This window comes from Bos indicus x Bos taurus, chromosome 14 (assembly GCF_003369695.1).
Source record: "Bos indicus x Bos taurus breed Angus x Brahman F1 hybrid chromosome 14, Bos_hybrid_MaternalHap_v2.0, whole genome shotgun sequence".
Taxonomy (NCBI): domain Eukaryota; kingdom Metazoa; phylum Chordata; class Mammalia; order Artiodactyla; family Bovidae; genus Bos; species Bos indicus x Bos taurus.
Genome location: NC_040089.1, coordinates 22024033 through 22050852, shown reverse-complemented (window position 1 = coordinate 22050852; position 26820 = coordinate 22024033). Strand labels below are relative to the sequence as shown.

The window sequence follows — 26820 nt, the reverse complement described above, 5'->3', positions numbered from 1 at the left end:
CAGTGCAGGAGACACAAGAGACACAGGTTCGATCCTTGGGTTGGGAAGATGCCCTGGAGCAGGAAACGGCAACCCACTCCAGTATTCTTGCCTGGAGAATTCCATGGATAGAGGAGCCTGGCGGGCTACAGTCCATGGGGTCAGAGTCAGACACGACTGAGTGACTGAACAAGAACAAGATGTGATAAAACATTTTCAAACCTCTGAGGACACCAGGGTTGAAGGGATACAGTTGGGCTCACATCACATTTCTCAGAAGAGCTGCACATTTCCAGGCTGGGATACAACTCTGGGGGGTGTATCTCTTTTGGGGGGTCATTGTGTCACAGAAGAGGTGGGAGCTCCCTTCTGCTGCCCGTCGATGGGTGGGATGACTGTCTGGGCCGTGAATGCCCAGGTATGGGTGCAGATACAAGCCAGGGCAGCAGCAGTGGGCTCTGTTTGTGTCCAGAGGTCAATCAGTCTTAGACAGGAGTCCACTCAGGACACTCCGGTACCTTGGTCTCCTGGCATCTGCCTTCCAACATTAGCTGGGAGAGCCAGACTTCCCCAGTCTCCCTCAGGGTCTCATCACAGCGCCTGACTCCTGCTTTCTTACCCTCTGGCCACTGTGCTGAGGGCCTTTCTCACCAGCAGAGTCTGTTCCTGGCACTGGCAGAGTCATGCGGAGGAACGAGGATGGGATTTCTCTTTGGGGCTCAGGCTCTTGGAGGTGTCAGAGAAAAGCTGCCTTTGTGAGGGAATGTGATGGCTTTCGAGGCTAACGTGGGAGAAAGGACCCTGTCACCGACCCGCACCCACACTGTGGCCTGGCCTGGGGAGGGCCGCGTCTTCTCTTCGGCAGCTGACAGCAGGACATACAGCTGGTACCGCAGGGTGCATCCCGTGCATCCAGGAGAATGAAAGGGACAGAATATTCTATTTATGTATTTGTTGTTGTTCAGTCGCTCAGTGGTGTCCGGCTCTTTGCCACTCCATGAACTGTAGCACGCCAGCTTTCCTTGTCCTTCACTATCTCCCGGAGTTTGCTCAAATTCAAGTCCGTGAGTCAGTGATGCCATCCAGCCATCTCATCCTCTGTCATTTTCTTCTCCTCCTGCCCTCAATCTCTCCTAGTATCAGAGTCTTTTCCAGTGAGTCGGCTCTTCGCATTGGGTGGTCAAAATCAACCATTAAAACCGTGTGGTCTGGTCTTATTCTAATTGGATCATTTTGCTACTGTATTTGGACGGGTCACTCACATAAAATTACCATTTTCCTCCTCACCCAAAAGCAGACGTGTTCTGAGAACTAGGCCGGCAGCAGTTCTAGAAACACTGTGAGTAACCCTGATGTCCACTCGCACTGGACAGGCGCACCCTTCTTGACCCTAAGTCTGAATCGCCCAGCGGTTCACAGTCAAGCGCCGGGGAGGCCAGGGGCCATGGATGGAGGCTGTGCTTCGGGTGAGCAGGGGGGCGCGGGGCAGGGGGCGCGCAGCCGGGTTGGCGGGGCGGCAGGGGCGGGGTCGGGAGAGGAGGGATGTCTGGGGCTCGCGCGCACTCGCGGCATCCAGCCGTGTTCAGCTGCCGCCGGTCGTGGGAGCCGCGCGCGGAGTGGCGGGGACGCGCTCGGGGGTTGGGGGGCGGCGTCCGCGGCCAGAGCGCGGGGTCCGGCGCGGGGCTGCGGATGCACGGCGACCCGCGAGTGGGATTCGGGAACGCTGGGTTCCGCGCGGTCCAGCATCGCTGTTCCGCTGCGCTCATCTCCCGAGCCGGAGGTGAGCCTTGGGATTTCGAAGCGCGGTCCTTGGCAGCGAGGGCTCTGCGCTCCAGGGGTCTCTTGTCCCTGGGGTCTCCGGGCCGCAGACTGGGGACAGTTCCTCCCGGGAGCCGTGCCTAGGAAAGGGTGGGGGATTTCAGGCACCAGGGGAAAGGACGGTGCGCTCTCCGCCCCTCCTGGTACCCGCGGCGCGTCTGCTGGCCGGGGTGGCACCCAGAGAGAGGTCCGTGCCCCTGTGCCTCCCTGGGGTCTTCCGGCCGAGGTGGGTATCAGCGGGTCCCAGGCCCCGGCACCGCCGCGCTCGCGCGCTGGCTCGGACGCTGCCAAAGTTCGCTTCCCGGGTCCAGTCGGTTCTCTTGTCCCCGCAGGTGCCGCCTGTCCTCGTCCCGCTGCCGCAGCCGCCGGACATGGAGCCCCCAGTCCAGATCTTCCGCGGTGAGCCGGGCCCCACCTGCTCCCCGAGCACCTGCCTGCCCCCCAACGGCAGCGGCTGGTTCCCGGGCTGGGCAGAGCCGGACGGTAACGGCAGCGCGGGCTCGGAGGACGTGCTGCTGGAGCCAGCTCACATCTCCCCGGTCATCCTGGTCATCATCACGGCTGTCTACTCCGTGGTGTTCGTCGTGGGTTTGGTGGGCAACTCCCTGGTCATGTTCGTGATCATCCGGTGAGCGCGGGGTCCCGGCGCTACAGTGGCCGCAGCCGGAGGGAGGGTCGGGCTGGTCACCAGGACGCGCGGAGGGATGCCAGCCGGGTAGTGGAGACCCCATTCCGTCCGGGCTCCGGAGAGGCTCAGAGGGCGGCCTCTTCGAAGTGAGATTTCCTGGGAGACGTTTTGCTGTGGGACTCGAGGTTCGCCCAGGACGAATCCAAGGGACCAGAGGTGACTTGAAGGTTTAAGGGTGACCCTCCCCTGCGCCCCAAATCCCTGCAGAAGGCCCTTCGGATGGAGATAATGGGGTGTCCCTGCAAGGGACAAAGTCGGTGTCTCCTGGAAAGGAAACTAGTCCAACTGCCTGGCCTTTTGCCCGATTGCCTGCACCAGTTTGGAGCACTTTGTTTTGCCCTTGCAAATATTTCTTTAGGTAAAATTCATGCCCATGCCCTGAAGAGAATTCGGGATTTCCTGTGACTCATCAGAATGATGTTATGGTTTATGAAGCAAATCCAGTATACTATTTAAGTACCCACATGTGAGCCTTGTAGTACTGACATGCCATCTTATTTGTTTAGAATGCTGGTCACTTTGGTACCGAAACCATCTAGTATTTGGCTCCTAAAGTATGGGTGCTGGAGGTTTCCAAAAATTGTTTTGCTTTTTATCCCCCACGGTGGGAACTGGAGCTTTCTTTTTATTGTTCTTTTGTGGGCGCATTGAAGTCAGCTTCCAATAATAAATACCTAAATATCTGCATATATGCTAATTTTCTGGAAAGTGAAGTGATTTCTATTTTGGCCTCTCATAACAAAGGAAGCAAGAAAAAACAGAAATCCTACCATTGTTTGGATACCCTTTGAGAAATTTCCCTTCCTGGGAGACTTCATGGTTTTCAGCTGCACATTTAAGAGTGAATATGAAGATGAGACGTTCCTGTGAATAAAGGAAGGATGCAAGTCACTCTACTTAGAGGCATAGAAAGGATGAAGAACTTTTTTTTTTTTGATCTTGACTTTAGTTTTGAAACATGCTGTTTATTTATTATGAACTTTAAAGACAGAATCTGCAGTAGCATGAATCTTTCAAATACCTGTTTCATTTCTCTCTCTCTCTGACTTGGGAATGTCACCTCTTTTATACTCATCTGTGCTACAGAACTGAAAACCATCTTTTAAGCCTCCAAATACATATTATAAAGCTCTTTTCACCTACAATTAGTGTCTCTAGCTTGGTGACCTTGCTTTCCACAATTGCTTACTGCCTTCCACTGGACTTGTATCAGTGATGAGTACAGGCTACAGAAGTAATATTTTACAAGCAAATTGTTCTTCCAAATCCTTAGTAATTGCAGGGCTACTCTCCATTAGAGAGAAGATTATAGTAACCAAGAGAAAAGAAAAGACAGCTGTACTCTAAACTATAATTAAAATTTCTAGGAGATCTTTGCTACAGAGGCTGTTGTTTTACAATAAAACATTGTTACAGAGAAAGGGGATGCCAGGAGCAAACCCACTCTGTTCCTGCTCCATCATACTTAGGTGCTTGAGTGAAACAGATACACGTTACTGTCACTTGAAAGAGAACTTGAAGTTTTGAGTTTGAGAGGGCTTTTAAAGTTGCTCTATAACTCCTTGTATAGCCCTGCAGTCTAGGATTAAAAAGAATAAAGAATCCTAAAATATGTGAAAAGATAACTCCATGGGGAGCATTAGACATGTCAGAAAGAAAAAAGAGTCACTGTAGATTGACTAGAATTTTTAAGATAAATACAAAGAAATATAAATATAAGCTAAATATGTCTATCTCAAAGACATCCAAGACTAAAGTTTGTGAAAAGGGGATAAATTCAGCTAAAAATGCAAAAAGAGTTATAGAGTTCATGTAATAATATTGTGCATCTGCCCACTCCATTTGATAGTAAATGAGGAGCGAAGAGTTCTATTATCATCTTGGAAAGCCAAATATCAAAACAATAGTTGGCTTAAATCTATAGCAAAGAGCATTAAGAAGCATTTAGAATTTGTTCAGACTGATACAGGGCCAGAGAATTGAAAAATAAAACCTCAGAAGAAAACTTGATGGATTTGGGTTTATTTTGCAAAGGAGAAGAAAGGACTGAAGGTTGGAGCCAGGCATCAGACGCCGTGTGCTCATCAGAACTTAGAGCAGAGCCAGAGGGTGGAGTTCAAGTGTGGCTTTTGTGATTGACCTTGGCTGAACAGTGTCACTTGAAAAGATGGAGGATCACTTTTGAAAAGGATGTTATTTTAAAATATTGAACTTGCCTAAGGGTCCTGGTTGAGTCATCTAGGAAATCACCCTAGAGATGGAATTCAGATGCTCAGATGGCGGGGCAGGCACAGGTCTGGGATGGCCATCTCAGACCTGGGAGGACGTGAGGGTTGTGGAAGAAGCATTGACTGCTTGTAGACCTGCCTTACAAATGGCTCTTCCTCAGCACCTGGAATGTCATCCGGTATCTTCTGAAGATCATCTAATGTTTCAAGGATTTTCCTCCTTTAATGTGTAGCAACTACTACAGTTGCCCAATGTTAGGGTTCTGTAACCTTTCACTGTGAACACCTTAAAATTTAAGCACTGCAGCCTCCCTCTCTCCAGGTAAAGGAGTTTGTGGTCCTGGCTCAGGAAGGTCTTACCTCAGCCCTTGATTCATGTCCTTGAGTCCCACCAACACCTTGGGGTGCCCATGGTGATCCTCAGGGTCCTAACCCCGTGTTCGCTTCACCTCTCCTGTGCAGGTCACCTGCAGTGAATGCTATGATGCCCACCCAGCCCACGCCTGGGACATTGCCAGGCAGCCCTACCTCTGGTACCTTATATTCCTTTTCCCAGCCTAACCACAACTTCCAACACATATGGCTGTCTCCTCTCTTGGTGAAAACGATTAACATTTAATGAACACCTAATATATGTACTCTTGCCTGGAAAATCCCATGGATGGAGGAGCCTGGTGGGCTGCAGTCTATGGGGTCACACAGAGTTGGACACAACTGAGTGACTTCACTTTCCCTTTTCACTTTCATGCATTGGAGAAGGAAATGGCAATCCTCTCCAGTGTTCTTGCCTGGAGAATCCCTGGGACGGGGAGCCTGGTGGGCTGCCGTCTATGGGGTCACACAGAGTTGGACATGACTGAAGCGACTTAGCAGCAGCAGCAGCAATATATGTCAGGCTGGTAAAGCTGTGTGGTGGTTGGTGGTTTAGTTGCTAAGTTGTGTCCAACTCTTGTGACCCCATGGACTGTAGCCAGACAGGCTCCTCTGTCCATGGGATTCTCCAGGCAAGAATACTGAAGTGGGTTGCCATTTCCTTCTCCAAGGGATCTTCCCGACCAGGGATCAAACCTGCATCTCTTGTGTCTCCTGCTTTAGCAGGAGGATTCTTTACCACTGGAGCCATGTGGAAAGCCCATGGGTATGTTTCCACATACCCATTTAACAGATTATGTTCCCTTAGCTAACGTCCTTTCTTCCTCCTGTCTGTCTTGGGTAAACCTCTTGGAGGAATAACCCCTGCCCATCGCTTTGGTGTCGTCCATCTGTTACTCAATCAGGGCACTTGAGTTTCCTCCCTGATGCTCGTCTCTCGGACGTGTAGGTCTCACGTCCCAGGTGATGTCTCAGGCTGGCTGTCCCTCAAAGTCCATGGGGATTCCACGTGCTGGACCAATCTCACCTTCTCCTTGACTTCCTTCCACACACAATGGGTTTCTTGTCAGTCTCCATCACAGGCTCTTCTTTCCTGATGTGTCCTAAATAATCATCTTTTCCTGAGCCTTCTTAGCTTTCTTTGCACTCTCTTCATATTAGTCAGGATTCAACCAGAAAAGCAGAACCAGTAGGGGATATATGTGTGTGTGTGGAGGGGTTTACTACAAAGACTTGGCTTAGGTGATTGTGGGGGTGGCCAGTCAGGTCTGTAGCCCTGAGGATAGGTGTCAGAAGAGGCAGAACACACTTCCAACATGGAATCTCTTCTTTCTCAGAGAAGCTGTATGCCTTGTAGTTAAGACCCTTTGACTGATTAGACCAGGCCCACCCAGGTACTCTAGGATCATCTCCTTTGTTTAAGATCAACTGATAACGGACTTTAACCACATCTACAAAACACCTTCAGAATAGCATCTTGATGAGTGTTTGAGTATTTGAAGACCATAGGCTGGCCAAGATGGCTCATCAAACTGACCATCACTCTTGATGGTATTATCCATTCTTGTGGCTATAACTGTCAGGGAAACTCTGAACAGTCCTAAACCTGTGTGTCTCTCTTCCACTTATTCATCCCTACTTCACACTCATCTGCCCTCCCTCCTTCTGGATGGTTCTATGGGATTGTCTTGTAGGTTTCTCAGATTTCTAGTGAATCTGCCTTGCTAAGGCTGCCATAACAAGGACCACAGACGGGGTGGCTTAAATCACACAATTGTGTTCTCTGCTTGCAGTTCTAGAGGCTGGAAGTCCAAGATCAAGGTCCTGGCGGGTTTGATTCCTGCTGAGTGTCTCTGCTTGCAGATGACTGCCTTTTCACCCTGTCCTTATGTGGTCATCCTTCTGTGTGGACATTCCTACTCTCTGTATTCTGATCTCGTCTTATAAGGACACTTGTCAAGTTGGATCAGAGCCCATTTTACCTTAATTTTACCTCATTTCATCTCTTTGTGCTCAGTCGCTTCCGTTGTGTGCAACTCTTTTGACTGTATGAACTGTAGCCTGTAGACAGGTGCCTCTGTCTATGGGATTCTCAGGCAAGAATACTGAAGAGGGTATTTTTGTTTGTTTGTTTAATTTAAAGAAAAGCTTTACTCTTATAAAGGTATGTTTCTTTTTAAATTAAATGTAAGGATAGTGTTAGTCACTCAGTTGGGTCTGACTCTTTCTGACCCCATGGACTCTTTGCCACCCAATGGCCTTGTAGGCTCCTCTGTCCATGGAATTCTCCAGGCAAGAATACTAGAGTGGATTGCCATTCCCTTCTCCAGAAAATGTAAGATAAGCAAGGAAAAATTATTAGAAAAAGTTACAGGAAGCAGAAAATTATTTGGTCCTTGATCGTATAAATTGTGCCTTTTCTTATTAGTTTTCATTAATTATTTGCTATCACAATAAAGACACAATAAAGGGATCAGTCTTCTGGTGACCTTGTCTTGCTCGTAGAAGACTTTGGCTTCCCTGTAATTCAGCCTGGGCAGTGTTGGAATATCCCCAAAGGGGTAACTTTGTAAGGGGTGTATTCCAGAGTCTCTTAAATGTTAAGGGAGCCGACTTAGATCATGTCACCTGAAGACATGCAGGGAGACGTGAGAGGAAAGACAGAGGTGCGTAGTCGTCATTAACTACTCACTGCTTCCTATTCAACTGCAGGCTTACCTTAGGCTTTGATTAGAAAAAAATAAGTATGTTGTAATTTATCCTGATCCTCTCTTGGAATCAGTGCTCAACATTTCCTTTAAAGCAAGCATAGGAAAGATAATTTCAGAAATTATTTTCAGAGGAGCCTATCTTAAATGTCCCAAAGTAACTTTACTGTTTGACAAGCTCTTAAAAGAGAAAATTGGCTTCACTGCCACTGTTTACATGGATTAGCTAAATGAGATTATTTTCTTCCATGTGGGACATGTGGTCACGGAAGCCCAAATCTTCATGGAGCTATTTCAGAGATCAGAGACTGCACAGTTGCTTGAAAAGGAAGGAAGGAGGAAAGGAGTAAGGAGGGGAGGGAGGGAGAAAGAAAGAAAGAGAAAGGAAAAAAAACAGGAAAAAATAAAAAGAAAGAGAAAAACAAGCAACGTGGTTATCAGGTCAGAGCTCCTAAGATTTAACAGACTCAGGCAAAGTTGTAGTCTTTAAAATCACTTTTGGATGGTGGTGCCAATACAGTTTTTTTGGCGCCCATCTTAGTGTTATTTTAGGAGGGACTGACTTCTCGCTGGGAAATGGCAGCTTCTATCCATTTTCTGCCCAGCGATGTCTTTAGGCAGCAGGCAGCATCTTCATGAGAACTGGGCAGTTGGCATCGCCTTCTCCCTAGGTTAACCTGTGGAGACACTCAATTGTTGCTGCCCTGCTTCATGGGAGATGTGCCTCTGTGCTCAGCTAAAAACCTAAAATCGTATGTCTGCGAGATGGTTTCCTTTGTAAGATTTGGCTTCTGTGTTTCAGAGGTAGAAGGTTTTACAGGCTTTATAAAATACCGGGTTAACAAAAGATGGTTTCAGAATAACACTCATGTATTCCTCAACAGAAAATCAGCCAGTGTATTTTGTTTGTTTCTCTCTTTGGCTGGAATGCTGGCTTATATCTTAAATAAGGAAGACTTACATGAGAAGAATGGATTTTAGGAGTGGGGATAATATTGTAAAAGGCTTATGCCTTTTTATTTAACTCACTCCACTGACCAAGCAAGTCAGCATTTAAATGAAAAATGAGAAAAACATAAAACATGTGGATGAATTGAGATACCCCAAAGGAATTGATCTGAAGTTGAGCGGGGAAGCCTTCAGACTAAGCATGGCTGGACTTAAGTGCCTTTAGAGATAGGCTGTAACAATCAGAGCGATTTTCCGAGATTCTGTTGAATATTAATTCTTCTAAGTTCACAGCACAACTCTAAACTCTGCTTTGCTGTGTTGCTTTCCACCTAATGCCGGGGGCTCTTCCTTTCCACAGAAGACAGAGCAGGAGAGTGACCTTGTCGCTTCTGGGTGGCACCCTGTGGCTCACCTTAGCTAAGTCAGTTTTCGGTATAAAAATGGGAAAATAATTCCAGAAGTCTACATATGTCTAGGTATCCAGAGCGTTGTACACTAGGAAACACTGCATCCGTCATTTGAGATTCGTAGTAATAGTTTTCTACCTGCTGGTGTTGTTTAGTCACTAAGTCGTGTCCAACTCTTTGAGACCCCATGGACTGGAGTCTACCAGGCTCCTCTGTCCATGGGCTTTCGCAAGCAAGAATACTGGAGTGGGTTCCTGCATCCTTTGTGATAAACTCTCACCCTGTGTGCACTGCTGGACACTCTGGACAGTACCTCCTGGGGAACAGGGCTGTGACTCCAGGGAGGGGAGCACTTCCTGGGGCCCGGGCTAAGGCAGTGAAAGCACTGCTTCAGCACTGCTTCCTCCCCTGCCCCACAGCACCCTCAAGGACAGCCCACCAGGGCCTGAGCAGGTGTCTGTCTGCCTTCTGACTGCACCTCACTGCCAGCCTGGTACTGGCAGTCCCAGGAGTTGGGGCTGGGGTACACCCTGCCCCCTCCTCTGTTCTCCTCAGAGCTTTTGCTCAGCCTGTGGTACAGTGTCAAGGGCCTGATATCTACGTGAATACGACACCTTTAGAATACTATCAGTTGAGGCTATTTCAAAGTCGGATCATTGGAGAAACAGCAGCTCAAATTCCCTTTTTTTTTAAAATCACAAGCTACTGCCCTTTAGTGAAGAACCATAATTTCAGTAGTAAACAATCTAAAAGGATGTTTAGCCAATTCATTGAGATGAACTGGAAATATCTGGATAATTTAATGAAGCAAACTTATATATTTTTTAAAAAGTTCCCCTGAGAATTTGCATCGATACAGCTGTCACATCTGGCTATTTTATTTTACTTTTTCAAATTTTGTTTATTTATTTAGCCAGGTCACATGGCATGTGGGATCCTGGTTCCCTGTCCAGGGATTGAACCCATGTCCCCTGCATTGGAAGCACAGAGTCTTAACTACTGGACCACCAGGGAAGTCCCCAGTGTCTGGTTATTTTAAACATAAAATCTAGAGTGCTGTGTATCTGGAAAACACGCCCAGGGGGATGAATACGTCATACGGAGAAAAGATGCTGAAGCCCACTCTCACTGTGCTGTCCCCCCACCACTGGTTAAAGAGGGGTGTCTCTTCCCTGGGCCTGCAAAGCCTCCCCTTCCTGAGTTTGGTGTGCAGGCCTTGCGTCTCTTGGCCCAGCCCCGGCTTGTGGGGTGGCGGCCAGCTGCCCGTGGGGCAGGTCACACTGATGTTTTCATCAGATCAGCGTTTGTTCAGGTGCTTTCTGTTGGCCAATAGGTATTTGCTGTATTAAAGGATTCTCTTCAGATAATTGGCCAGTAGGATGTTTGCTTTTTTGTGATGTTGAAGCCGAGATTCTGTGTCTACTCAGAAGGCTCACATTTTACTTTTCCCATGGTCTCTCGAATTTGAGGAGATCACTCACTTCCTCTTCACTGAGTTCCCTCTCCTGAAAGCCATGGGCTTTGCTCATAGACAAGCTGAAACACCATAACCTGCGTGATGGCCTTTGTCTACCGAGGGGTCACATGCTGTGTTTTGTGTTGATATTCCCTTCTGGCTCCGGCTCTGCCTCCTCATGTCAGATGCTTCCTGCCCTCACAAGGTGCAGTTAACCACACTTACCAGAATGTCTCTCAATCTTTAGCTGCTGGAAGGAACGGAATTCCGAGTATCCTGTCATTTCTCTGGTACAGTTTCTGACTCCTTAAGAAACTTTGGAATATGGCCCTCAATTCCTTTACTTATTAGAAATTACATTCTCCTCCTGCCCTCAATCTTTCCCAGCGTCAGTGTCTTTTCCAGTGAGTTGGTTCTTCCCATCAGGTAGTCTATTCTTCTGATTTGTGTTACAATCTTGACTCAATTAATTTAGAAGATCCTGGGGGCAGGATCTGTGTCAACTTGTTTTTCAGTCGCTTCAGTGTCCAGGATGCTGCTGTGTATGGAGTAGGAGCTAAGACTTGGTGTTGAAATGATAAGAAGATGTGGCTGGGGAGGGAGCATGAGCCAGCTGAAGAGTAGAGAGGATGTCAGCCTGGCAGACGAGGGCAGGGATGAGCCACAAAATACCAAAATCCACAAAACCAAGAATGTGTCTGTGTTTAAAGATATATGGTGATTAGCCATCAAGATTAAGGGTTTATTATGCTGCACCAAAGCTAAAAAGCAGCTCCTGATTTAAAAAGCCTCATAAAGTTAAGGAAAAACACTGGGGCAGCACACCTCAATAGTAAGGGATAGTAATGCTCCAAGAGTAAAGTCTCTACTTGGATTGTCTGCACCGGGCAGGTGCAGGGCAGGACAGGAAGCCATGAGCCTGCAGTGTCACAGGGTCAGTTCCTCCCTCGACAGCCATGCTCTCCTAGAATCTCTGCCTGGTGATAGGTTCTGAGTCAGTTTCTCCTGCGAGAGCCTTGCTCTCCTAGAATCTCTACGTGGTGACATTGGTTCCTGAGAGCTCCACAGATTCCTTTGTTCCCCTTGATATCACACCAGCATGTATGGCTACCAGTTAAGAAGCCACTCAACAAATCTCTCTGACAAGGACTCAAGATCTTGAGTTTATGTGTGATGGGGAGATTCTAAGCTCCCGGGGACACCATCCATGACCTTGCCCTGTGCTGACTTCCTCATGGCTGGCACCCTGGGCTCCCTCCTGATCCTTTCGCTGGCCTGCTTCCTGCATCTCACCGTTGTTACCAGGTTTGTGACACTGGCAAGTTTGGCGGGTACAGCCTACACACTTTGCTCTCTTAATGCCACACGCTCCTGCAGCGTGTATGCCAAAAAGTGCAGCCGCCCGCTGCCAGCCCACCCCCAGCTGCTCCACACAAGCCAAGAATTCCCACTCACACAGTGCCATTTTACTTGAAAGACTTGTGAGTCTTTGTCAGGCAGCATGGATGAAATGGAAAGTGATTTCCTATCTGATTGTGGTGAGAAAGCTTACTCGTTTATTTCCGCCAGCAGACAGATAATAATTGAAATAACACATGCTGTTCTGTTCTGGTTCAACGCAAACAATACCCATACCCAGGGGCTCAACCAGGTTGTCTTTGAGGTGGGGGAAGGTCTTAAAATCCTGTGTTGACTGGATCCAGTCCAGTGGAGCACATAAAAGACTTAATATATATTCCTTGTACTCATAGTCTATTTGTTGTTAATACTTGTACCTGTTGAGTTCTCCTTTTCAGGGTTGTAGGCTTGTAAGCACGTGTCTTCCAGAGCTCTGGAGTGGGGGCTAAGACCTGCTACTCCCTCCCTGTCCTCCCACAGGGCCCTTCCCTCTCTGACACTAGAAAAATCAATTTACTCTCCTGAGTCTACTTTCTTCAGCCATATTAGGGAAAAGGCATACATGCCCTGGGCAACTCAAAGAGCAGTTGTTGTGAAAATCAAATAGGATATGTAGAAGTCAAAACACTGGGTGGGCTTTGTAAGTTATGAAGTGCTGCAGAGATGCAAGAATGTGGGCATGAGCTCAAATCCCTGGGTCTGAGTTCCTGCAATGCCTCTTCTAACCATGCGACTCTTGAGACATTTACAACCTCCTGCGGTTCTCAGTGCCTCGTTTCTAGAGTGAAGATGCTGGTACCCACCACGTAGAGTCACTGTGAGGACTGAGTGGGATACGGCATGTGGAGCGCACAGCAGAGTGTGACATAGGGAGTGTTTGGAGATAAACGGTTATTACGATTAGTGTCATGAGCATGATCCACCTCATGCTCAGACATCGGATGTCAGCAGATGCAGGGGTCTCCACAGCAGGGGCTGCCAGCATCTCCCTCCGTCCCTGGCAGACACCTTTGGCCCTCGGGCTGTAACAGAGAGCTCCTCCAGGAAGTGTATGGGGAGAGATTGTTTCTTGGGGAGCACCAACTTCCACTGCAATTAGTTTAATTGCGATCAATGTCATTTATAGACATGTTTGTTGCAGGTAGTCATCTGTCTCATTCTGAGATCTGATGACAGGGTTTGAACTCTTTGAAAGTTCAAGGCTTAAGCAATTTCACACATCTAATAAAAATATTTTTGAAAATCTCAGGGCAAGTTATCATCCAGTATTTTTTGACTACCTGAAAGACACATATGCTATTTTATTGTAACTCATGTGTCTTTCTATTCATGGTGTGCTAGTACGTAAGGTTGCAGGCTTTATTTTTACTTTTATCTTTCCTATTCAAGCTGAAATGGGTAAATACGACCAGAGGTGTTAACTACAAACTGTGTTCCCTTCTGCTTCCTCTGGTAACTGGTAGCTTCCACCCATATTAGAGCAGGGAGAGGAGCTGGAAGCATGCAATAAATTCCAGACAAAATCCAGATCAGGTGCCTTCCCTTGGTTATCTCAGGACCACTCTGAGATAAGTGTTAAGTTTCCCATTCCAGGGTGGGGAAACTGAAACTCAGGGTTTTTAGTGACCTCTCCAAAGTCTGTCAGTTGGAGGGAAAACTAAGGACTAGAACCCAGGTCCACCTAAATGTGTAAGGCAGAGAACATCAGTCTAACTTTGTAAAGATAGAGGAGAATATCATGTTACAAAACCTGAGAGCAGAAGTCACAGGTGTTGCTGGCTCAAGTCTTTGCTGGTATTAGGGATTGAAAGAGTAAGAGGCTGGGTTGTAAGATGCATTTTTCAAACATAAAACCATATTTTTAAGAAGACAGTATTTGAACAGATAATGTTCCCTAGTGGCTCACATGGTAAAGAATCTGCCTGCCATGCAGGAGACCTGGGTTCAATCCCTCGGTTGGGAAGATCACGTGGAGAAGGGAATGGCATCCTGCTCCAGTGTTCTGCCTGGAGAATCCCATGGACAGAGGAGCCTGGTGGGCTACAGTCCATGGGGTCGTAAAGAGTCAGACACGACTGAGTGACAAACACACCCTCCTACACCACTCATAGGACTGTGAATGGGTGTAGCCACTGTGAATAATCGCATAGAGTTTCCTTAAAAATTAGAGCTGCCATGTGGTCCTGCAATCTCACTCCTGGGCAGATATCTGGAGAAAACTCTAATTTGAAGAGATGCATGTACCTCAGTGTTCTTAGTAGCACTATTTATAATAGCCAAGACATAGAAGCAACCTAAATGTCCACTGACAGATGAATGGATAAAGAAGACTTGGTTTATATACACAATGGAATATTACTCAGGCATTAAAAAAAAAAAAGACAGCACAGACACAGAGATCCACAGATACCACTGATAATACTTTATAGCCCAAGCAGAAGTCATTTTCTGTAATCAGCTCCTTACAAATAACCTTCAGTTAAACTCAGGGTCTTAATATGGAAAAAAGTCTGGCTCCTTGAAGATACATGGGACATGGTTGAATTAATTGTGATTAGGTCCACAACCCTGAGGTGTGTAGAAAATCATTTCCCTATGGATTTTCTCACCATATCTTAGCATCTGCCCTCAGAAAACCTGCTGAGGTAGTCTGGAACATTTCCTGCCCTATAGATCCCTGGGGAAGCATTCTGTAAGTAGAACAATCTTATTAATTCAGTTTTAATAGAAGAGGCAATGGTTCTAAACTTCATGTGAAAATGGAAAGAAGTAATTTGGGCTTAAAGGCAATCTTTCTGACTTATTTTGAAATTTTCTGTTCCCTCAGTTGGAAGATGAAACAAATTGTGTGCTTCATAAACCTCTCAAGATGAAAGTGAAAGGAACATATTTATTTCTCACATACCATACCAGATTATGTTTCATGCTATACTGTGTATAAGAGAACTCAGCCTGTTTGTTTGTTTTTTTTTACATAACACATTTAAAATTAAAAGCTGTAGGTCACTGGTTAAAAAAATCTACACTTGGTTGTGTTGTAGTCATTGAAATGGAATTATTTTAAAAATAAAAAACCATTTAGATTTTCAAAAGACATAATTACAATGATTGATTTCTCAAAGTAATCTTAAGGAAAAGTTGGGTATGTTTTATCTTTGTTTTACACAGTGGGAAAAAAAAAAAGCATTAAAAAATAATGAAAGCCAAGCAATCTTGTGTAGGATTACAATGTTAGTCACAAAATAAAGACCTATATGACACACAAGTTTGTTGACAAGATCTATATGTATATTTATCCACTTGTCTATCTATTCTCATTTCTTTTGTTTTGTTGTTTTTAGTTGCTAAGTCATTTCCAACTCTTTGTGACCCCAAGGACTGTAGCCTCTTGTGTCCATGGGATTTCACAGGCAAGAATAGTGGAGTGGGTTGCCATTTCCTCCCCCAGGGGTTCTTCCTGACCCAGGGATTGAACTCGCATCTCCTGGACTGGCAGGCAGATTCTTTACCACTGAGCCACGAGGGAAGCCTACTTGTTTCTTGTGCTGTTGTTCAGTCCCTAAGTCATGTCCGATTCTTTGCGACCCCATGGACTGCAGTATACCAAGCTTCCCTGTCCTTCACTATCTCCCGGAGTTTGCGCACACGCATGTCAGTTGAGTCAGTGATTATCCAACTCATTTTTTTTACCCTTTTACAATTAAATAGATTTTGGAACAAAGCACTAGAATAAAAGCTAAATAAAATTGGAAATATTTGCCCATTTTTCTACTACCCCCAATGTCTGCATGATAAATACATAAAGAATAAGTGGATGAAACATTCAGTAATCGAGAGAAACATTTACCTCGTGAGTATGGCATGAAGATGGAAAGAAATGATCTTGTTTCTTGTCTCTTAGATACACAAAGATGAAGACAGCAACCAACATCTATATCTTCAACCTGGCTTTGGCAGATGCACTGGTGACCACAACTATGCCCTTCCAGAGCACGGTCTATTTGATGAACTCCTGGCCCTTTGGGGATGTGCTGTGCAAGGTGGTCATCTCCATCGACTACTACAACATGTTCACCAGCATCTTCACCTTGACCATGATGAGTGTGGACCGTTACATCGCCGTGTGCCACCCCGTCAAGGCTCTTGACTTCCGCACACCCCTGAAGGCGAAGATCATCAACATCTGTATCTGGATCCTGTCTTCATCTGTTGGCATCTCTGCCATAGTCCTTGGAGGAACCAAAGTTAGGGAAGGTAAGGGTGGCTGTTTCCATAAAAAAAACAAAACAAAAAAAAAAAACTCTGTGATTTATTTTGTCCTTGTTCATAAAATAAAAAAATCATTGGAGTATAGCTGATTTATTGAAAAATTATTGAAGTGTGGTGTAGTTTCAGGTGTACATAAAAGTGATTCAGCTACATTATTTCATTTTTAGAATGTAGCTTCTAGTTATACAAACTCTTAATTTGGGAGTGAGTAGGACTTATGTACAGAAGAAAAGCCAAAAGCCAACAGAAATATAATGCCTAAATTCATGGAAAATGAGAAAGAAAACAATTTGCATTCCTTCCTTTGTCTAACACAAGATGGGATGATGGCGTGGCCAGAACACAGACACCATCCTATCCCCTACTTAGAAAGTGCTTATGGAACCTGGAGGGGTGAGGACAAAGTAAGGAACCACAGGCATGTGGATTTTTAAAATACAATTTTGTCGCATCCTGGCAATTCTAAAATATACTTCGCTCTTCTTTTTCCTCCCTAAAAAGGGTCCTAAGTCATTAAAGTCATAGGCTGCCTCTTCACTCTTTTTCCTAAGGGGTTAATTTCCATGGCAACTTTATTTGTTGGTGGTTGTTGTTTAATCACTAAGTCATGTTCGGCTCTTTTGCAACCCCATGGACTGCAGCGTGTCAGGCTCCTCTGTCCATGGAATTCTCCAGGCAAGAATACTGGAGTGGGTTGCTATTTCTTTCTGCAGGGGATCTTCCCAACCCAGGAATCAAATCCATGTCTCCTGCATTGGCAGACGGGTTCTTTACCATTGAGCCCTCAGGGAAGCTTTCTTCTGAAGGTAAGTCAGTCAAAATCAGGTTCACAATGGATGATAGTACAGATGAACGAAGCCATCAAACTTTGGACTCATTGCTTTTCACCCCATGCAAACAGGACTTGATGTTTTCTCTGTATTTCCAGGACAGTGCTTCTGACTCTGGGATGCATGTTAGAATCACTTGGAAGTTCACCTTTAGAAAAACTCTGCTGCCTGGGTCCCTCTCTGGAGGGTTCAGTTTAATTGATCCGAGGCACAGTCTGGGTGTCAAGAGTTTTAAGATTTCCCCAGATGACTCTGACCTATAGCCAAGGCAAGAACTTCTGCTCTAGGAATTTAGCTTTAATAATGAAAGATAAAGCTATGAAAATATCTTTGTTTTAATATAAATTCACTGGGGTGAGGGGAGCTATTTATTGCCTTAGCAGGTGTCTAAATGCTCCAGGTTATGAGAGAGGTTCATGATACCTGTGAGTACAGATAAGCAGAGACTTTCCAGGTCATAGTGGAAAGGCAGGTGCTAAAACCATAGCTTCTCCTGCATGGTACACATTTTCAAATGAAGCATAATCTTTTTTCTTTTAAAATGAAGTTACAGTGTAAATACCACAGATGTTAAGCTATAATACTTGATAAATTTTAAGAAATGCCAAGCTTTATTAGAGAACTTTAAAATATGATTAATTACACTAATTACATCACAATATGATTAATTTAATTACTATTTAGTATTAATTACATTAATATGATTAATGGATATGAATTTGAGCACACTCTGGGAGACAGTGGAGGACAGTGGAGGACAGAGGTGTGCTGCAGTCCATGGGGTTGCAGAGAGTCGAGCACAACTTAGCAACTGAACAACAGCAACAACAATTACACATAGGATTTTGCTTCTTCATGCACACAACACATGAAATAAAATTGCAGGAAACTCTTCTGAGCCTTAGGGGTTGGTGTGTAATAACTTAGGTTCAAAAGGAGATGCTCCATGAACATGAGAAGACTGGGGTTAATAATAAAAGAAGAGAGATTGTTTTTCCCAGGGCAAATAAAGAATTGATTTTTACATTTCACATTATACCTGTTGACTTAACCACTACTCCTGTAATTGTTGTCAGAAAATGACATTCTCGAGGAATTGGGTTTCAATTAGGTTTTTTAAAGGAAATAAAGATAGATGCAGGTTTTCCTGGAAGGAGTTGCTGTAGATGAACATGTGCAGATATGATGGAAGAAAAGACGCACCAGTGTCACCAGGGGATTAGTTTGTGCAGTAAATAGAGGAGGAAGGAGTGAAAACTAGTCTTGTAGAAAGGCTCCATCCTTTCTGTGTGTCTTTTATTTTGTAAAGCACACTTGTATTATGTGATGAGAGAGTGTCTCCAGGCCCGCTAGCCTGCTCACTGTGGTGTGCTGCATCACATGCGTGTCCAGATCCTGGCAGACCAAGGAGTCCTTTAGGTCATCTCCATGCCCTTGAGGCAGAGCTGACTGGCACTGGTGATTCACAGAGTCACGGTTGTGGAGAAAACTCGATGAAAGGAGCCAGGTGTCAGTGCATTAGAACACAGCCACCTGGACAGGAAGTCTCAACCCATGCATCTTAAATGCTTGGATGCATCCATCTGGCACTTGACTTTTCTCGTAAGGAGGCTTTTCTTTAGCCCCAATCTCTGTATCTGTTATTGGTCTAATCAGACCAATGTCTGTGTCTTCAGATTCAGTCTGGTAGGCTGTATGTTTCTAGAAGTTTATCTGTTTCTTCTGAATTGTTCAATTTCTTGGCATATAATTGTTTAGTGTCACCTTTTATGATCCTTTGTATTTCTGTGTTATCGGTTGTAATGTCTCCTCTTTCATTTATATTAATAATTTTACTTATTTGAGTCTTCTTTCTTCTTAGTGTAGCTGAGGTTTTGTTATTTTTATTTTTTTTTTTAAAAGCTGTTTTTCTATTGTTTTCCTAGTCTCTGTTTATTATTTCTGATTCATTCTTTCTCATTTCTTTCCTTCTACTAACTTTGGGCTTAGTTTGTTCTTTTTCTAGTTCCTTAATGTGTACAGTTAGGTTCTTTATTTGAGATCTTACTTTTTTCTTCATGTAGCTATTTATCATTATAAACTTCTCTCTGAGAACTGCTTTTGCTACATCCCATCAGTTTTGGTGTATTGTATTTCTTTTTCATTCATCTCAAGCAATTTTTTATTTCCCTTTTGATTTCTGTTTCCACTCCTAGGTTTTTAAGACTGTGTTGTTAAATTTCTACATATTTGTGAATTTTCCATTTGTTTCCTGTCATTGGTATCTATTTTCATGTGGTCAGAAAAAATACTTGATATGATTTTGATCTTCTTAATTTGTTAAGACTTGTTCCATGTCCTAACATATGATGTGTGTGTATATACATATATGTATATATACATATATGTACTGTAGACTATTTCATGCACACTCAAGAAGAATTTGTCTTCTGCTGCTCTTGAGTGAAATGTTTTGTGTATGTCTGTTAAGTTCATTTTTAATTTTTTCAAATCTGGCATTTCTGTATTGATTTTCTATCTGGATTATTTGCCCCTTGTTGAAAGAGTGATATTGTATCCCCCTACAATTACTGTATTTCTATCTATGTCTCCCTTTAGTTCTGTGTATATATACTTTGTATATTTGGGTATTCCAATGTTGGATGTATCATTCAGTTACTAAATCACTACTTAAGTGATTTAAATCATTAAACATTTTTGAGTTCCTACTACATGCAAGAGAAAGCTGATTCTCAGAGCTAAAAGATGTCCCCAAATTAAACATCAGCCCTTATGTTGCCTTGATTATCTTATCAAATTACTCTTCCATAATGACTACTGCACTGAGTCCATATTTTCAAGGATTTCCATGTGGTATTCATTTGTTTATTTAACAATTTATTCTCCTCAAACACCATATGTTCCTGCCTCCTTGTGTGGCAGGAATTGAATATTATTCAAGGCAGACTGGGTCCCTACCCTAAGATAATTTACATTCTGGATAGAGAGAAAAACACTGGGAAAGGCAACATATTATTACAAAGAGCTACTGTCTGGTTTCTCTCTGGCTTCTGTCTTTGAATAATGATAAAAAAATACAATGAGTATAGTCTGCTGCTGCTGCTAAGTCGCTTCAGTCAAGTCCGACTCTGTGCGACCCTATAGATGGCAGCTCAACCAGGCTCCTCTGTCCCTGGGATTCTCCAGGCAAGAATACTGGAGTGGGTTGCCATTTCCTTCTCCAGAGGGTAGTATAGCGGGAGAATACAAATTTCAGAGAAGAGGACTATTCAAATGGATCTGCCTCTGTATAAATGTGTTTTTTACAATTGTATTTACTTATGTATTTATTTCTGGCTGTGCTGGGTCTGCACTGCTACGTGGGCTTTTGTCTAGTTGTGCCAAGCAGGGGCCATTCTCTAGATGCTGTGCATAGGCTTCTCTTTGTGGTGGTTTCTTTTGTTGCTGAGCACGGGCTCTAGGGCAAGCAGTCTTCAGTAGTTGCGGCTCCTGGGCCCTAGAGCACAGGCTCAATAGCTGTGGGGCACAGGCTTAGTTGCTCTGCAGCATGTGGGATCTTCCCAAATCGAGGACTGAACCCGTCTCTCCTGTATTGGCAGGTGGATTCTTTACCACCCAGCCACCATGGAAACTCTGTATAAATGTCTTTAAAGTGACATTCAAGCTGAAGTCAACCACAAGAAAGACACTGTTGGAATACACAGAATTTAAGCAGGAAAGAAAAAACCTTCAAAGAAGCCAGATTGCAATGTGCCATCCTAAAAAGTTGTTTAATAAATACATTTTGAACTATGATTATAGTGGTGAATTTTTTAAAATGTGATTTTAATTGTTCTTATTCCCATAAATACTAAAGCAAAAACTGAGAGATGCTTGTTTGTTTCTTTTAGTCTTCCTAGTAATAGTACTTAGGACAAGAGCTTTTTAGGGAATCAAAAATTATAAGTTAATCTGGGAGTTTTCATTTACTATTGGAAGGTTTGATCTGGTATTTAGTTGATAAAAATGACTCTGAAACAGTCGTCTTCATTAATTGGCTGAAATGATTGTATTCTTTGTGTTTTAAAGCATGTCTAATTGAAATTCTAAGATAGATTTTGTTTTACAAAGGAATATATGATTAGGAGCACATTAAGATGTTTTAGAAAACATGATTAATAGAGCTGTTTCACTGCTTGAAAAGTATCCTTATGCTATTTTTGTAGCAGATTTTCCAATGTCAGAAGACACGTTTTCATTATAAAAACTACACCTTAGTATCATTCATTGTTTCTTTATCTGTAAGGAAGAATCAGGGCAAAAAGAATTTAGCCTGCTCTGGGCTCAGTGGCTAGAGCTTGGGGAGGGTGGGTGGCCTCTGGGAAAATATTATAAAAGGTACTTGTCCTGAGTCTCTGCTCTTTCTAATATTATGGTCACACCAAAGAGAATGCTGTCCAGCAAAGAACAGCAGAGCAAAATAAAGTCATTTTCTAAGTAATCATATATTTGTTTTCCCTGTTACATAGTCAACGTTGGCAAAAGTAAAAAACTGATTCATGAATTTCCTTGAAGATGATAGTACTGACTCTCTTCTTCCTCCTCCCCTTTCTTCTGTTTCCTTTCGTCTCCTTTTCTCCTCCTCCTCTTTCTTCTTCAAAAGTTTCCTCATGTTTCAGCAATGATTTTAATCACAATGAGTACCACTGGTTCTATTAAATCACAGCAGCTGGGTGATATTTAGACAAATTTTGTTTACATGCTTGCTGCTAAGTCACTTCAGTCGTGTCCGACTCCGTGCGACCCCATAGACGGCAGCCCACCAGGCTCCTCCGTCCCTGGGATTCTCCAGGCAAGAACACTGGAGTGTGTTGCCATTTCCTTCTCCAATGCATGAAAGTGAAAAGTGAAAGTGATGTCGCTCAGTCGTGTCCGACCCTCAGCGACCCCATGGACTGCAGCCCACCAGGCTCCTCCGTTCATAGGATTTTCTAGGCAAGAGTACTGGAGTGGGGTGCCATTGCCTTCTCCGGTTTACATGCTTATGGACCTACATAGTGATTTCCTGTAAACCACTTAAGGTTTTTCTGACAAGTTGGCTTTTTTGTTAAGTCGAACGGCTGGTTTTGCAATATTTTATCATTTATTGCAGATAGGAGAAGGAAATGGCAATCCACTCCAGTATTCTTTCTTGGAGAGTCTTGTGGGGGTTACAGCCTCGTGGGCTACAGTCCATGGGGCGCTAGAGTCCAACACGCCTTAGTGACTAAACCACCACTAGCTTTTATTGCCAGAGCCTTAGATCTGGGAGAATTGTTAATACATGGGTGTGCAAGTAAGTACTCCTGCTGTAAATTAACAGGGTAGCTCTCCTGAAAATAGTCGGCATCAAACCAGCCTCCACAACTAGATAATTCGTACTGCTGGCTAATCTTATTTACTCTATAGCAGTGTGTTTGTTACCAGTGAATGGTAACCTTTCTGACTTCATTGTTCTATGTGTGGAAAAAAAAAGATGGTTAATACTCACGGCCCTCATTCCTAGCTTGGTGATCAGCTTCAGGTAATATCACCTCGCCATAATTGGACCTTTGTAATGAAAGTAATTGAAATCCACATTTGAAACCCTTGGCTAACGGATTTCCCTTTTGTGGGTTTGTTCCCTCCTGCAGACATGGAAGTCATCGAATGCTCCCTACAGTTCCCAGATGACGACTACTCCTGGTGGGACCTGTTCATGAAGGTCTGTGTCTTCGTCTTTGCCTTCGTCATCCCCGTCCTCATTATCATTGTCTGCTACACCCTCATGATCCTGCGGTTAAAGAGCGTCCGCCTCCTCTCCGGCTCCCGAGAGAAAGACCGCAACCTGCGGCGGATCACCAGGCTCGTGCTGGTGGTGGTGGCGGTCTTCGTCGTCTGCTGGACCCCCATCCACATTTTCATCCTCGTGGAGGCCCTGGGGAGCACCGCCCACAGCACGGCTGCCCTCTCCAGCTACTACTTCTGCATCGCCCTGGGCTACACCAACAGCAGCCTGAACCCCATTCTCTACGCCTTCCTTGACGAAAACTTCAAGCGGTGTTTCCGGGACTTCTGCTTTCCCATTAAGATGAGGATGGAGCGCCAGAGCACAAGCAGGGTCAGAAATACCGTTCAGGATCCTGCCTACGTGAGGGAGGTTGATGGGGTAAATAAACCAGTATGACTAGTCGTGGAGATGTCTTCTTATAGTCCTCCGGGTAGAGAAGAGTTCAATGATCTAGGATTAACTCAGATTACTACCACAGTCTGAGATGGAAAAGGAGAAATTTTAACAAACTTTTAGAAATCTTGTGGTTCTGAGATTGCAAGATGCAGGCTGTATTAGTGACTCAGGTCAGTGGAAACATCAGGGCCCTAGGAATGGAGCATAGGAGATCTGAGGGAGCAGATGCAGCCCCTTCTAGGGCAGAGAAGCGGTGCTGACTCCCAGTTCCTTTGATGACCCAAGAAATAAGCCTTTTTCTTCTGGTTCCCTACCTTTAGTTCAGGATCCATTCTGCTGAGATTTACCTAAGCAACGTGGTGTCAAAAGCTCTGTTTGGGAAAAAGAAAAATGCAGTGATTTCAGAGCTTCGTGGCTCTCCAGTCCGGACACAACTTCAGACAGCAATGACCTCAGTAAGAAGAAGACCCCTGTCCAGGGCCCTGCCCAGCTCACTTTATGCCGAGTGGACATGCATTTCCTGCAGCTGCATGGTGAGGATTTCAGCTTAAGACCCCACCCCTGGGGTGTCTGCTGTTCATGTGTAGCAGAAAATTATCCTGATGTTTACAAAGTTATTTAAATATACAAAAGGTATTTTCTGACATCATTTAATTTCTTGAAAACTATGGTTGGTTTGTTTCTAGCATGCTCTTCAGACAGATAACCTCATGATAAAGCATGTCCTGTTGTTAAGAGACACAAAGTGGTTTCAATACCACAAAAAATATGTACAGTTTCATCTGTAAATAATAGTATACGTGCAAATAAGGAATGGGCTTGTCTTCCCACCAAGTGGCTTCCCTGGGACATGCTGATGAAATCCTGAGTCATTTAGGGCTGATGCAAAGATGTTTCATTGATGCATAAGCTTTTGTCTGGGATCAGTCATGTGTCACATCCTCTGAGTCCCTGAGCACTGTCAGCCCTTTAACAGGGCTCAGAACTCATATGTTAATGAATCAGGAAATATTTAACTCACTCCCAGGTGGTAGCCTTGGCAGAATCTAGTTTATAAGCAGTATCTTTTTATGAACATATCACTATTACCAGATTCTCTCTGTTCATGGAAGGAGGGCATCTTGCTCATGTGAATCTTGAGATACTATTTTGTGGCTTTTAGCCGGAAGTGAAATTGATCCTAATTGTGGGGGAATGAGGACATTATGTCACTCTCGGTGCTGGAACATGGCTGGCACAGTATTCCGCGAGGAGCACACCTGCTGAGGATAATGCTGGCAGGGGGCACATTTAGAGTAATTTTGCTAGAACTTCCAGATAATGTATAACTTCTTCCTTCTTTCCCCTGAAACTTATGGTTTCGAGGTAATGGCTTTTTCTGCAGTTTGCCTGGGCAGAAGAAAGGGCTAATTTAGAAATAACACCCATCTCTTCTTTAAGCCTGTATGTTAGGGCAACACCCTCTGGAATTTATAGCAATGTGAAACGTAACTACAGACATTACTAAGTCTTCAAGATGTGTTCACTGTGGACTTTCTACTGTGTGTACACTCTACGTTTGGAAATGTACCTTGCATGGGAGGTTTTTATGTGGCTCCAGAATTTCATCGTGATGTGTGTGCTGAGTCGCTCAGTCAAGTCTGACTCTTTGCCACACTATGGACTGTAGCCTGCCAGGCTCCTCTGTCCATGGGATTTCCTAGGCAGGAATACTGGAGTGGGTTGCCATTTCTTCCTCCAGGGTTACTGTGATGATGTGTTTAGTGTTCCAAATTTTCACAACACCTAACATGGATGGGTGAAGACAGCAGGGCAAGGTTTTCCCTGATGAAAATGAAGTGTTCTTTTGAGCATTGCTTACATTTCATTGATTTTCTTAGGTGTCCTTGTATTCTTATAACTGAAAGCACGTAGGAATGGCCTGAATATTGGTTGGCTTTCACCCTGTGGCTGAAAGTTCTTACCATCCTGTGGGAGGGATATTTACATGGAGAGTAGTTCCAGGAAGAAATCCTGCTGATGTGGGAAATAGGAAAACCTCCTTAAATTCACATTCCACGTGTCCTCACAGTGTCTTGCCATGACTGGAGTCTAAATGTTAGACTGAACATTGTGTAGCTCTGAGCATTATGTAACTCTTCATGTGTGAGTCTGCACCCCAGGAGAGAGAGATACAGCCCTCAGTGCTCATGAGGTCATGGTGTTCTAAGCGTCTCCTTTGTCATAAGCACGTTTGTTCCCAGACCGGAAGAGGAGAGGATGGCTGTGTCATTTTAGGGCAGGACTTTAAAGAATGATCAACTGAATCACATTTGTTAGGAAAAGTACCACTTACACAGATGTATTTCTTTGTCAAAAGTGTGTATGTGTGTGTGTGCAAGTTGAGTGTGTGTGTGTGTGTGTGTGTGTGTGTGCATGTACCATGTGTGACTATGTGTGTGTCTGGGTCCCATCTCTTGATATTCCTGTCTCACATCACAGCAAGGAGTGCAATATCTGCTGTGTCTCTTTAGGACCAGAAATGCGTGTTTCTAACCTTGAATTCAATGTCCTCCATGAATTCTTTCCTCCCTGGTAAAATCTTCTTGGAGACAGGACCTAGTGAAGGGTCAGGAAAAATGCATAAAAAGGAAACACCTTACAGCCATGAGGATAAAAAAAATTCCTGCAATTCTGACCTGAAGGAGATTAAGAACCACCATTAGTGTCTTGGATTACTCTTATGAATCTGGATGCATCCCCTATGCAAAATTTGAGTCAAAACTCTAGGCTTAATATTAAAAAGGAAGCATAGTTTGGAAAGATAGTTTTCAAAAATCAAGGAAAATTCACAAAAGTCTTAAGAAAATGGTTTCATTTCATGATGCATTGCTGAGAAATGAAGTCCTTAAATCTGCATAACTGTTATCCAGGCAATTTATAGATGCTTTCTCTAGTATTGGGGCATAAGATAGGTAACTGGAATAAAAGGAATACATCAGCTGGCTTTAAATTAGAGCTTTTTAAGGAGAAAACTGTGACAGGGTTGTATGTCCATTCAGTGGGGTTTATTTTCCAAGCAAGAGCTGTTTGGAAGATTCAGAATAAATAGGAAAATCTTATCCCCAAAGGCCATGAATCTGCTTGCCCTAGGGCTGTTTTCTTTTCTGAGACAGGCATATTTATATATTCTTTAATGTATATGATTTCTATCTTGTACTTTGTGATGATTATGCGTTGTATATATAATTGTGTGCCTTGCAAGAAAATAAAAACTGTACCTGCTAAAGTCACAGCCTTTCCATTACTGTGCTCAGTCATCTGCTCTTTAATGGCTTTAATGATGCTGCACTTCAGCAAGAATGATGCTCACTGAGTCTCCAAAACATAAACTGTTGCTTTAATTTTCCATCCACAACAATGTTGTGGACAGTTAATGGAAAAGAACAGAACAGGTGGGAATCTAAACAGTGTGTGATCTTAAATTCTGAAACCCACTTAGGGCTTTCCCAATAGCTCAGTTGGTAAAGACTCTGCCTGCAATGCAGGAGAC

The 26820-nt window shown here is 44.1% G+C and overlaps 1 protein-coding gene across 4 annotated transcripts; it reads left to right on the top strand.

Moving 5' to 3' along the window:
* The first annotated feature begins 1089 nt into the window (after window positions 1–1089).
* On the top strand, window positions 1090–26560 carry OPRK1 (opioid receptor kappa 1). Of its 4 annotated transcripts, none has more exons than XM_027560974.1 (5): window positions 1090–1445; window positions 2130–2425; window positions 15907–16259; window positions 16988–17080; window positions 22756–26560. In XM_027560974.1, exons 1-5 carry the CDS (start codon window positions 1428–1430, stop codon window positions 23286–23288), a joined length of 1293 nt encoding a protein of 430 aa, XP_027416775.1. In that variant the 5' UTR covers window positions 1090–1427; the 3' UTR covers window positions 23289–26560. The 4 variants fall into 4 exon arrangements, with proteins under 4 accessions (XP_027416775.1, XP_027416777.1, XP_027416776.1 ...); XM_027560975.1 differs by lacking the exon at window positions 1090–1445 and adding an exon at window positions 1645–1759; XM_027560976.1 differs by lacking the exon at window positions 16988–17080 and having other exon boundaries at window positions 1093–1445.
* The last annotated feature ends 260 nt before the right edge of the window (window positions 26561–26820 follow it).